We start from the raw sequence: 13,846 nt of genomic DNA on the forward strand, positions 1-13,846 counted from the left end.
TGCATTAAGGACTAAAAATTTGTCATTAGTTAAGGGTTGAGGGCCTCTTCATATGAGCCCGGTAACCGGGCTGGCCCGGTTACTGGGACGAATTTTGTCGTCTGTTCATATGGGAAATTTCAGCCCGGTTACCGGGATGAAAAAGAGTCGAAAAGGGCGCGAAACGTGGACTGAGGCCCTGGGAACGAGTTTGAGCATGCGTAGTTGAAAAATTTTCATCCCGGTAACCGGGCTGGAGTGTTCATATGGGAAAATATTTCATCCCGGTTACCGAGATCTCGGTTTCTACAACCGAGATCTCGGTAACCGGGCTGGCCCGCCTTCTCATATGAACACATCGAAATTTTTACAAAGGAAATAGGAGTGAGGCGAGATCTCGGTAACCGGGCTAGCCCGGTCAACCGGGCTCATATGAAGAGGCCCTGAGAGAGGCTATTTGAAAAATGTCGAGTCTTGCAAGCCTTTCATTCAATCTTGTTATCACCATAGCCTCTGTAACTAATCTCAAACTCCCTTTTTTTCAAATTTCTCAGAGTCTGGGATCCGAACCGACAGTCTACTTCCAGATCGTGATGCAAACTGCACGAGAATAGTGCATGAGGTGGTTTTAATTTACATCCACCCAATCGCCAACCGCCATTTTGAATTTCCAACGATGCTCTCAATCTTTCTGTTAATTATTACAACATTGCGATTCCTTATCACTGTTCTATACTTAGTTTGTAAGGAAACCCTTTTTTAAGACAATGATAGTTCATTTCATTTCGCTTTTATTGGCCGAAGAGAACCTGATTAAACAAAGCCAAACTAGCTCTTTGTCAAACGAGAGCGCGCTGTCATAGACTGTTATGCTCCGATTGAGGATCGACCTTGCTTAAATACTTTAATACTTCATTACTTTTACGGGGATACTCCTAAAACTGTGTACAATATACAAGGAGTTGAAAAGTAAATGAAATAAATAAATAACCAAATAGAAGAGATAATTATTTAGATGCTAAATCTTAATATATCTACGTTAAAAAATTACTATTTACGAGAATTAAATACAATGACTGAAAATGGAAATAAGAATATATATCATCGAAAGCTAATCGTGAATCCAGCGGTAGGCATTACATACTAGTGAAGGGAAAAATGGCTGCAGTTACAGGTAACTGATTCTAGGTTACTATCAAACTTGGGTAGAACGAATATAAACTAATAAACATTGTAACTGGTCTGAATATGACGAACGGGGAATGCATTACGAACTCAAGAAGCCCTTTTTAGAGGACATGCTTCAAATGGAAGGGAGATGCGAACTAAGCCTTTTAGGATTTTATAACACGTGGATGATTGGTACGAAATTTTAAGTTACCAAGAGTTTCCCAACCAAGATGATTTAACACAAGAGTAACATGACAATAATTTTGCTTCCAGTCGCTTTATGCCAAGGAAACTGCGTTATTAGGCTCCCGCTGGATGGGCCACTTAGCTCAAGTGCAGGCTTTACTTTACCTTACATGGTTGCCACAAGTCAGGAAATGACTTTTAAAAAAGTTGTTGTAGTTTATTAGCTATAACTATTTTAAAAATGTCTCGGAAGAGCCTGGCAATTTCATTCTAAGTCAGAAACCTAATGTTTTTGAGAATTTTAAGGGAAAAGAAAAAATTTTCTATCGATTCAGGTACTTTCGAAGGCTTTTATAGACACGAAATGTTAAAACACTAAATTGAATTTCAATGAATAAAAAAATTAATTCGGTTTTAGCGGTAGCTCATCCATATAGTCAGCTCTTTATCTATAAAATTCCAAAACCGGCTGGCGAATAACATACATATACGACTCTGTTGTAAAGTCGATCACATGACAATAGAAGTGGGCGATTTTGGCTTGGCACTGACGAAAAAGTTAATGATTTAGGTAAAGATTCACACGATAACACCATTAGATATACTTGTAAGCCTCCGTTATTACAAGGTTTGGATTTCTCAGCTTATTCCTTAAGTAGAGATCGCAGGGTGTGCGTAGTTGGATGAAAAATGTAATCATTCGAAAAAGCAATGATAAAAAGGTTGTCAAATGCCAATCAACAATGAAGGATTAGAAATTTAGAAAAATTCTGTCATTAGAAATATTCGTTGTTACTGGTGAGATAAGGGATTAATTTCTGATAAAATTTCTCTTTCCTGTGGAAAATGTTCATCTGTTGATATAGATGACATGGATATAACACATCAGCTGACGAGGTAAATCTTCCTGTTTTGTTATCAACTTCTGATCGGTCCATACCTCTTGAAAACAATAAACAGGCGCTTTACCCCGTGCACAAAGTCCCTGACAAAAAAGTTATGGACGAACGGATGCTTCAGCGTAAATTACATAACAACAGCGACTGACATAATTTAACTTTTAAGTGCGGGTTGGGCTGAGTGGTTTTGTGGAACTTCTTTAAAAGCACAAGTTTTTATTCTTAAAAAATTATCAAAACACTCTTTGCTCGACCGAAGTGCAATTTAAGAGTCCTGGAGAGCCATTAAGACGACATTTAATGGAGCTGTGGTTTTGGGTTCTCAGCTGGTCTCTTTGCATCTTTACTATAGTTGGAAATGGATTTGTCATCTTCCTCGTCGGCAGAAAACGTCAGCTTCACACCGAAACCAACACATTCATTGTATCCTTAGCAGTGGCTGATTTTGCTGTGGGAATGATTGCTGCTCCTTCGCATTTTCTCTGTAACATGATAAATGATTGCATCTCGATAAAAAAGCAAGTTTATCTGTGATATATATATTTGTGTTCACACTTTACGCTTCTGGAACAAACTTGTTTAGCTTAGTTCTGGAACGCTATATCGCCGTCGTGAAACCGTTGAAATACTTAACTTTTATGACGAGCCGCCGAGTCACTCAAATGGTTCTTACATCTTGGGAAATTCCTTTTCTTTTCGCTATTAGTGTATTTGTGATGAGATTAAATTCATTCCATCGTCTCAGCGCTTATTACTGTCTGTCTTTCGAAATAATCTTGTGTGTGATTTTTATCTTTAGCGTTGCATCCATGTATCTCGTTGTTTACAAGAACTCTAAAAATTCAAAATTCACCCAAGCAAATGTAGTTAAACAAACAGTTCGCTAAAGTTAAAGCTCAGAACACCTCAGCAGTAAAATGGCTGGCTTTGGTAACGTTTGTATTTCTATCTTGTTACGGATTATTCACGCGTTGTAGTTTATTGGTTATAACTGGTCATCAGTGTGACGATTTTCATTACAAAGTTCCTCTACAAAGTTATTAACTCTGGCATAAACCCCATAGCTTATGCCCTCTTCAAAAGGGACATAGAGCAAGAATGTAAAAGCCGCTGAAGTAACGAAATGAAAAAGCAACCTCACACAGTTTTTTTTTAAAGTTTTCTTGGCATGTCTTCGAGGCAGGTTTTAATTTCCGCTAGCGCGTTTAGCAAACAACTTTGAAGACAAAACTTTGAAACGGCATTGGACGTATATACATAACAACGTCTCCATGAGTCAGTTATTTCTTTTCTTTTTCTTTTCTTTTTGGAGGGGGGTGGAGCTATCTTCGATGGTAAATTCGGAAACAAAGCTCTACTTTGGGTAATTTTTGAATGATGCTGCAAGTGACAATGCTATAACATTTAGAAGCTTTTCCATTCCACAGAAACTTTTAAGGGAAATGCTTAACTAACTGTGAATTATTTGACTAGTATAAACGTCATGTAAATTATTGGAACTATCACAATGAAATTGTGAAAGGCGTGTTTTTTCGGGAAATTTGACGCCGTTTAAGTCTCTTGATAAGTGTTCGTGACAGGTTTTTTGGCTCTGTTGGTGCGTTGGGCAAACAATTTTTCCACGAAAGGTGACGAACTTGATGACAACGAGAGATATAATTACTCCAGTTCAAACAGGAAGATGGATAAAATTTTACTTTACCATTCGCACCTGCTGTTTTAGCTTCAAATAGATCTTTACCGACAAAATCCTTCGCAGTTGGGAGGTTATCTTAAAGAATTATCTGGTGGTAACCTAATTCCAATGAGATTAACTTATTCGATATATTGCTGGTGTCAACTTCTTTTTTCCATGGAAATACCTCGACACTGAAGTAACGTCGGCATAAAACAGAATTTTAGCTTTTAACCTTGTTGTATTTTGATCAATGATTTATTTTCCGGGAGCCTACAAAAATAACTGCCATTCAATATGCATGACCACCTGTATTTGCTCATATTTGACTGCCCTACTTCCTCTATCGCTGAAATGAAAAAGCAACCTCACACTGTTATTTTTTATGTTTTCTTGGCGTGTCTTCGTGACAGGTTTTAATTTCCGCTAGTCGGTTTAGCAAACAACTTTTTGATGAAAATAGCAGCTATGTTTTTTTTTAAGGGAAAGATGATAAGACAGGAAAACGTTTACAAGATGAAAATATGAAATATATTTGAAAACCTCAATCATTGCAAGGTTGCAAGGTTTCGGTTTCTCGGTTGGTTCTTGGAGTAGACATCGTAAGGTTTAGATGGTCGATTTAAGATGTAATTATTGGAAAAATCGGTTATTAAAAAGAGGTCAAATTTAATAATTAACTCGCTCACCGTATGGTCTCTGTGGCTAAGTGGTAGGGGGGCATCGGAGCGCGAAATCCGAAGGTCTGAGGTTCGCTTCATCATAGAGACTCAGAATTTCTCTTTTGTCCCACGCTCGTGACATGATGAAAAACATCCCTCTCCATGAAATTATCGTTATGCGAATAATTTGTTTTCAACAGGGAAATACGAAGCTATTTTTCATCAATTCACATCTTATTTGCACTATTGTGCAACATAAATTTTCTCAAAATAGGACTCTGCTGTAACGCAGAGTGCTGGTGCATCAAAGGGTAAATCTAGAAACGTTTCCTCTGCCTTCTCTCTTTCTTTCCTCAAATTTTAGTTTGTTGGTTTAAATGTCAAGGATAGAATACATGAGATGATGATGGTCCATACTTCTTGCGAGCCATTAAACGGGCACAGTGTATGACAAAAAAGTTAAAGAGTGATGGATAATTGCAGCCTTAAATGCTACTTGATTAAACAAAGTTTGTTGTCCTAATTGGCTTTATAGGCAAACTTATAAATGAAGCCGGATGGTTTTATTTAAAACTTAAGAAGTTTACATTCTCAAAACTCTCTTCACCCAACTGAAGGAAGAAATTGAAAAGTTCAAGACAGCCCATCAAGACGAAACGTAATGGAAACGTGGTTTTGGATTCTCGCTTGGTTCCTCTCAATCCTCACGATGGCTGGAAATGGATTTATCATCTTCCTCGTCTGCTATAAACGTCAGCTTCGTACCAAGACCAACACATTAATTGTGTCTTTAGCAGTGGCTGATTTTTGTGTTGGGATGATAGCTGTTCCTTCCCGATTTCTCTGCGGCATAGTAAATAAGTGCATCACCAGCGAAAAAGCAATCTTCATTGGGATTTATGTCAGAGTATTTTTCGTGTACGCATCTGGGTCAAACTTATATAGTTTAGCATTTGAACGCTACATCGCCGTGGCGAAACCGTTGAAATACTTGACTTTTATGACGAGCCGCCGAGTCATTCAAATGGTTCTTACATCTTGGGCAATTCCTTTTCTTTCGGCTGTTATTCTATTTTCGATGACATTAAATTCACTCCATCGTATCAGCGCTTATTTCCATTTGTTTTTCGAAATAATCCTATGTGTGATTTTTATCTTTTGCGTGGCATCCATGTTTCTTGTTGTTTACAAGAACTCTAAAAATCGCATTTCACCCAAGCAAATGCAGTTAAACAAACGGTTCGCTAAAGTTAAAGCTCAGAACACCTCAGCAGTAAAATGGCTGGCTTTGGTAACATGTGTGTTTCTATCCTGTTACGGATTATTCATGCATTGTAGTTTATTATCTATAACTAGTCATCAGTGTGAAGATTTTCATTACAAAGTTCCTCTACAAGTTATTAACTCTGGCATAAACCCTATAGCTTATGCCCTCTTCAAAAGGGACATAGAGCAAGAATGTAAAAGGCTCTTTTTCAAAAGGCGTCTCTGATTATTCCTCAAAGCAGTTCTTAGGCAAAAAAAAAACTTTAGTTGATGAATTTAGTTATCATCTCCTTTTAGATCTCGACGATGTCCGGCTGTGGATCCATCCGAAATGTACTGGTTCTTATCTTCGTTGATTTTAGACATACAGTGAAACACATATAACTCAACAGTGTAAGATTGTAGCAGGTAACTTAGTGTTAACAACTAGGTTGAAAACGTAAATTGACCACCGTTAAGAGTAAAAAAGCTTACGTTTCGAGCGCTAGCCCTTCGTCAGAGCAATTGAATTGCTACACTCTCCCACCGACGCAGCAACACAGTTTCTTTAGAAACTTACCTCCTTTATTCAGTGTAAGATTGTAGCTTCGATGTTAAAATTACTTTTTAGATTTAAGACCTTGTGCTGAATATAATGAAGCATTCCATTGCTGGAGCAGAATCTTTTTTCCTTTCAGCATTGAAGCTGATTTGTATTTTAGTACAACAAAGGTCTGATTCTCAGAACTACAAGCTAGCTTTACTTGTGATAATTAAACTGTAAACACATATTATATTCCTTCTCTATTGATAAGCTTCTATAAGTCTCTAACAGATCGCCATGTCCCTTTACTGGTCCCTCTTTTTTTTAGAAAGTCGTGTTTTTTATAAATTAGGGGGTTGTGGAGCTGTCCTTAATAGTCAATTCGAAAACAATGCTCTTCCTTGGGTAAATTTTGAATGGTGCAGTAAGTGGCAATGCTATAACATTTCCAAGCTTTTCCATTCCACAGAAACTTTTAGGGAAATGCTTGAATAACTGTGAATTATTTGACTAGTGTACATGTCATGTAAATTATTGGAAATAAGCGAGTTCTTTCAGGAAATTTGACACCGTTAAAGTTTCTTGATGAGTGTTCGTGACAGTTTTTTTGGCTTTGTTAGTGCCTTTGGAAAACAATTTTCCACGAAAGGTGGCGATCTTGATGACAACGTGACATACAATTGTTCCAGTTCAAACAGGAAGATGGATAAAACTTTACTTTACGATTCACAGCTGCTGATAGCCTAATTTCAATGAAATTGAATCACTCGATATTGCTGATGTCAACTTCTTTTTTCTGGGGAAAGTCCTCGACACTGAGGCATAAAGCAAAATTTTAGCTTTTAACCCTGTTGTAATTTGATCAATAATTTATTTTCCATGAGCCTACAAAATAACTTTCATTCAATATGCATGACCACCTCTATTTAGTCTTATTTAACTGCCCTACTTCCACTATTACTGAAATGAAGAAACCTCTCAGAGTTGTTTTTTGAGGTTTCTTGACATGTCTTCGTGACAGATTTTAATTTCCGCCAGTCTTTTTAGCAAACAACTTTTCAATGGAAATGGCAGCAATGTTTTTTTAAGGGAAAGATGGTAATGCAGGTAAACGTTTACAAGACGAAAATATGAAATACATTTGAAAACCTCCGTCACTGCAAGGTTGCCAGGTTTCGGTTTCTCGGTTGGTTCCTGGAGTAGACATCCTAGGGTTTAGTTGGTCGATTTAAGATGTAATCATTGGAAAAATCGGTAATTAAAGAGATGTCAAATTTAATAATTTCATCGCTCACCGTAGAGTCTCTGTGGCTCAAAGGCAGGGCATCGGAGCGCGACATCCGAAGGTCTGAGGTTCGCTTCATCATGGGGACTCAGAATTTCTTTTTTGTCCCAGGCTCGTGACAAGACGAAAAACATCTTTCTCCATGGAATTATCGTTAATACGAAGCTATTTTTCATCAATTCACATCTTATTTGCCCTATTTTGCAATGCTAATATCCTCGAAATAGGACTCTGCTGTAATTCAGAGTGCCGGTGCATTAAAGGGTAAATCTGGACACGTTTTCTCTACATTCTCTCTTTCCTTTCCTCAAATTTTCATTTCTTGGTATAGATGACAAGGATAGAACACATGAGATGATGAAGTAAAACATTCCTGTTTTGTCGTCAATCCCTGAACTATATTTCTTGCGAACCATTGAGCAGGTGGAGTGTGTGACAAAAATGTTAAAGAGTGGTGTATGCTTGCATCCTTAAATGCTGCTTAATTAAAGAAAGTCTATTGACCTAATTAGCTTAAAGGTAAACTCACAAATGGAGCCGAATAGTTTTTACATAAAACTTCTATATGAACACAAATTTCTATTCTCAAAACTCTCTCTCTGCCCGACTAAAGGAAGCAACTGAAAAGTCCAAAACAACCATCAAGACGAAACTTAATGGAAACGTGGTTTTGGGTTCTCGCTTGCTTCCTTTCCATCCTCATGATGGCTGGAAATGGATTTGTCATCCTCCTCGTCCGCAGAAACGTCAGCTTCGTACCAAGACCAACAAATTAATTGTATCTTCAGCAGTGGCCGATTTTTGTGTTGGGATGATAGTTGTCCCTTCCCGTTTTCTCTGCGGCATGGAAAATAAATATATTACTGGTTAAAAAGGAATCTGGGATTTATGTCGGAGTATTTTTAGTGTACGCATGTGGGTCAAACTTAGTTTAGCACTAGAAGGCTATATCGCCGTGGCGAAACCGTTGAAATACCTAAGTTTTATGATGAGTGGCCGAGTCATTCAAATGGTTCTTACGTCTTGGACAATTCCTTTTCTTTTCTTCCTGACTATAGCTTCGACCCGATTCAATTTAATCTTTCGGGTTAGTGGCTTTGTGTATTTGCTTTCCGAGGTAATTTTGTGCGTAATTTTAATTTTTTGCCTCGCATCCATATTACTTGTTGTTTACAAGAACTCTGGAAAACGCCGTTTAGCAAAGCAATTGCAGTTTAATCAACGCATCATCAAAAAGAAGACTCACCACAGGTCAGCAGTCACAAGGGTGGCATTGGTAACGAGTATGTTTCCTTTGTGTTACGGATTACTGATACGTTGTAGTATAGTAGTTTTAACTGGTCATTCTTGTAACGATTTTCACTATAAAGTATCTCGACAAGTTGTAAACTCTGAAATAAACCCTATAGCTTATGCTTTCTTCAAAAGGGACATGAAGCAATAATGTAAAAGGCTTTTTTTCAAAAGGCGTTGTTGAATTACTGCAGAGAAGTACAAGATTAATAAAAACTTCAGTTGATGCATATACTTCTTTCGACAATACTTCTTTTAGATCGCTAGGACGTCCGGTAGTGGATCGACCACGATTCTCTAATTCTCATCTTCATTAAAATTTAGTTGAAAAGCTTCTAATGAAAGAAATAATTAAACTGTGTAAGAAATGGAATGTTGATATTACATTTATTCTAAGATTTAAGACCAGCTATCGAATATATCGAGGCTTAACTTTGAAAATAAATTTGACTAAGGGGTATGTTTTTAAAAAAACATCGAAGCTGGCTTGCATTTTGGTCTAAGAAACATCCGTTTCTTAAAAATATGGACTTGTTGTTGGATATCTCAAGTGTAAAAACATTTCATTTGTACCTCCTCAATAAATAGAATAACTGATTACCTGGTCCGCGCGCGCGTTCAATGGTCGCTAATAAGAGATAAATTTTGTGAATTTTCTTCTTCAACAGTTGCCTGTCTACTTGTTAGTTGTTCCAAGAGCTGTCATCTATGGGGAAGTAACAATGGATTGATAAGTCTGTCAATGTCGAAATTCAGATGTTTTATATCAAAGCGTTTTCTCTATTTCATTTGCAAAAATTTCGTTTAGTTGAGTTAGATGACCCTGATGGGTGCGTGGGTGTTTTCATTCAAGCTGTTTTCATTCCAAGGATACTCTTCATGGGAATACTTGTCAAAAAAAAAACCGCTCACTATGCTGGTAGTGAATAACACGATGAAAGTAAAAGTCGAGCAGAGTGTAATAGGTAATCATATGATTCCTCGTGCAATTTGGAATAAATAAGCACGAATAAATTTTTTCAAAGACTAACAAAATTTCATAAGCCCGTCGGGCGAGTGCAATTTGTGGTCTTAGAAAGAGATTAACAAGTGCTTATTTACTTCAAATTGCACAAGAAAAATCATGTGATTACGTATTAGGAATATAAATGAAAAAATATGAGATAGCTTATCATAATTCTGCAGAAGCAAAGTGCGCGCATCAAGTGCAAAAATGACTTTGTGCGTTCGGTCAAAAAAAAAAACAAGACCCCTAAGATCAAAACAATATGCAATAATATTTTCACATATTTAAGGCACAAAAAAGTTCAAAGTCCGACTAAAAAGTTCAAGGAATTGTTCATTCTGTGTCCGAATCATTTTCGATGAAATGGAATCGTCGTCTCCGAGGTTTAACCATGTTTGTTTTTAGTTTCAGCGTAGAATCGCTCGAGTTAACTCGTAATTTTCGATTTCCTTGGAAATTGCCTTCTCTGATCACCCCTTTTTCCAAACCGACAACCAAACTGTCCTGTTACGGCGGCGAAAGAAAACCTAATTAAAATGCCGGCCATTGTTTTACTCGCAAATTTTCAGCGTAAATGTTGCGAAATCTGAGGCTCGCACATGACTGACTATCTGTGAGTTTCTTTGTTTATTGGCCAATCAGAATTTCTGGTTTGTTATACTTCTTCGCATTGAATTAACCCTCTTCTGCACTGAATTGCCTGAAAACTGCATTTATCTTAACCAATCAGAACTGAGTAATTTTTTTTCATGTATATTATTAAATTAGGTAATGAGATAATTTCGAGTACAATTTGGTGTTAATATGTTCGAGAAAATTTTTCGAGAACAACAAAATTGCACTAGCCCGTAGGGCATGCACAAGAGCAATCTGCAACATGTTCCCCCTATCCATTGGATAATTAATTTTTTTGGTAGTTTAGGTGACAATAATGTAAGATGGCCTGGCAGTTTTCATTCCATGGAAATTCTTCATGGAAATTCTTGTCCAAAAAGATACTCATTACACTTGTTGTGGATAACTTGACAAAAATAAAAGTCGTGCAATGTGTATAGGTACTTTCATAATTTCAAGTGTAGTTTGGTGTTAATAAGCTCAAGAGAATTTTCGTGTTTCGACTTTGCACTCGTGTTACATAAGAATGCACTCAATTTCAGCCGATCAGAGGTGCGTAATTTTTTTAATGTTCATTATTAATTGGAATAAAGTCGGGGAAACTGTGAAAGGCGAGCGCTTTCAGAAAATTTTACACTGTTAATTTTTGTTGAGTAGTCTTTGTACTATGCTAGTGTGAGTGCAAACGATTTTTTCCATGAAAAGTGGTGCAATTTTTTGAGGAAAAGGGGATAATAATCGCCATTATTAAATAATAATAATAATTTTTAAAAAATCAAAAACCGTACGCACGGAGCCGTACGGGTCTTATGATAAACATATGTTATCATGACTATTGCCCCCCAAAAGTGCAAAAAAGAGAATTACTACCTTAAGTATGCTGCGCTGCAAATTATTTATAATTTAGATGCATTTTTTGTCGACTACATATGCTATGCAAGGCTCCCTTAATGGCTGTAATTTTCCCCAACCTCAGCCGGAGCTATTTCGTATAAGGTAACCTGCTCTTGTCCTGTTTAACACTTACAGTTCCCTCATACATGTTTCCGTTATAATCCTTGTGATATACGTGATAAGTGAACTATAGCTGCATGATTGGTTCCAAAAATCCCAGAGGAAGACAACGAAAATTTCTTTTGTGTTAGGCTGGGGTGTCAAACAATTAACATGATCTCGTACCTTAGTGGTTGCTCGTCATTATAACTAGGGCAGTTTTGTCTTTTTACGGGCCTAATAAACCATGCTTATGGCTCAGCTATTGAAATTGATGTTGCATCGAACATAAAAACAGTGATACCGCTTACAAGCTGTTGTTCTGTGGCTATAGGTCCCCTCAACTATATCGCACAATAGCGAAATGATCCAGCAGGTGATGGATTTAAGTAGTATACATAAAACCCATCGCTTCTCCTCACATGAATTTTAACTTTTCTGTGGCAGCAATTAGAATGACTCATGGAAACACGCCTCTCTGTCGACAATGCCATCAACGATGATTGGGTGCAGCCCGTTTAAGAAACCTGTGACGACTGTTAGACATTTGCGGGGACTGACACATTGGTCCAGCATTTTAGTGTATGAACTGGATTGAAATCTGTACCAGCCAGACACAAGGGACCTGTCCGAGTTCTTTCCTCTTCCAAACGATGTGTGGCGACCAGGCTTGCTCAGTACACTGTAATTCATACATTCTCCTGGCGCTGAAAATAAGTGTGCAAATTTTAGTCAAAGTTAAGAAACTTACAACTAACGTCCTGAAGAGCGAATGTCTAGGCCATCTTACTCAGATTAAGATTGTCAGTTTTTAGTCATACTTTGTCATTTTCAGAAAAAAAATTTTTTATTACATCCATTTTGAAATCATTATTGATCCTTGCAATCTGACTAGCTCTCAGCACTATAATTTGTTTTCGAATCACACTATCTTTTGCTCAGTGAGAGTTTTGTCAAGCTTTGTCCATTTGACAAAATATGAAATGAACAGCTCCTAGAAAGCATCCTACTATAATTCATTGGCTCATTGGATCCCTCAACTTTATTTCACGTACCCTCTCCGATGGGATGTGAGTTGGTTTCCACAATAGGAAATATGACCAGTCAGAAAAATCAAAGATCTGTCCTAAAGATCACTTGTGGTTATCATTATCATAGAATAAAAAAATGTTTGCAGTAACTGTACGATGAAAAACTTCAAAAGTTACCTACCGATTTCACAATCACTGCCACGATAACCCGGATAGCAAATGCATTTATGGATTCTGTCTCTGAATGAAATCGGTGAACATTTCCCATGGCTGGAACAAGTTTGTCCGGTACAAGGATTCTTAGAGAATAAACATCGTTAAGGTCATAAATGCATTGTTTTTCTGCTAATTATGTTTCAAGGCGGTCTTCAGAGTATCAACCTTGAACTTTCCAGAGGTGATTAAACCAGAACTTTTCCTTTCAACACCAATAAATTATGTAGAAAAGTGATGATGGGTATCAGCAAACTCATCAGTTACTACTTTCAACAACGAATTCGATAAGATTCGGACTTGTAACCCGTTTTCTTTCATTCCCGAGAAATACCTAGCTACCAAATAGAGTATGATGCCAATTCATTGGTTGGGGAAAAAAGGAGTCAGTTTATGTGAGTCACGAACTTTTTGCAAGCTATCCTCAACTGAACTGTTTTGATTACTTCACTATTGTTTTTCTATTTTTTGATCCTTGCTCCGGCATTTCTCCGAGCTACACAGGGTACCAAAGGATAACTTTTTAACCGGGCAATTAAATACGGTCCGTTAGGGAACTTTAGACAAAGAAAATATATTTTGTGTACTTAGAGAGGTAAATTATGAAAGAAAGGAAAGTGATTTGCCAAAGACCATTACGGCAATGTATATCTAGATACAGACTTTTTATTCCGCGAGAACACAAAACCTATTTAAGAAAACTGCTTCCACTTTTATACGCCTCCTCATTCTGGAATTAAACCTTTTAAATTAAATCTCATGAATAGGTGCCTTTGCTGACATTAAAATTTTCTTTTTCAAGTGTTTCCATCCTCGTAAACTTTGTGTGTTTGCACTGATGTTTTTGTTTTTTTTTGTTTTTTTTTATCATCATTAGGAATAAACACTTCAGGACTCCCGCCTCGCTAGTTCAAATTTTGATAAATTCCTAAATGAAATTTCAGCCTTTTCGTAGTATGATTTCATTATTATGAAAAACAGTAGGGCGCCGTTTGGTCGAGAAATTACTTGCTTTCCTAATTCATGAACGCTCTAATTCTGGATATTTCT

The 13,846-nt window shown here is 37.1% G+C and overlaps 1 protein-coding gene across 11 annotated transcripts in view; it reads left to right on the forward strand.

Annotated features, from left to right (window-relative positions):
- LOC149045750 (uncharacterized) overlaps positions 1 to 12,913 on the forward strand; it is a 27,678-nt gene extending 14,765 nt beyond the window's left edge. For 5 of the 11 annotated variants that reach the window (XR_016186808.1, XR_016186810.1, XR_016186809.1 and 2 more), the window contains exon 3: positions 1 to 6,610. This exon is cut by the window's left edge. Coding sequence is in view for 2 of the 11 variants with exons in the window: in XM_089207122.1 (XP_089063248.1) it covers positions 534 to 742 (209 nt within the window). In the remaining 9 variants the exon portion in view is untranslated. Of the gene's footprint in view, positions 6,611 to 11,999 lie in introns of those variants that run through there. The other 6 variants (XR_016186811.1, XR_016186807.1, XM_089207124.1 and 3 more) reach the window with 2 other exon arrangements.
- Positions 12,914 to 13,846: the final 933 nt, after the last annotated feature.

The sequence above is a fragment of the Pocillopora damicornis genome, chromosome 5, assembly GCF_964200805.1.
Source record: "Pocillopora damicornis chromosome 5, jaPocDami1.2, whole genome shotgun sequence".
Taxonomy (NCBI): Eukaryota; Metazoa; Cnidaria; class Anthozoa; order Scleractinia; family Pocilloporidae; genus Pocillopora; species Pocillopora damicornis.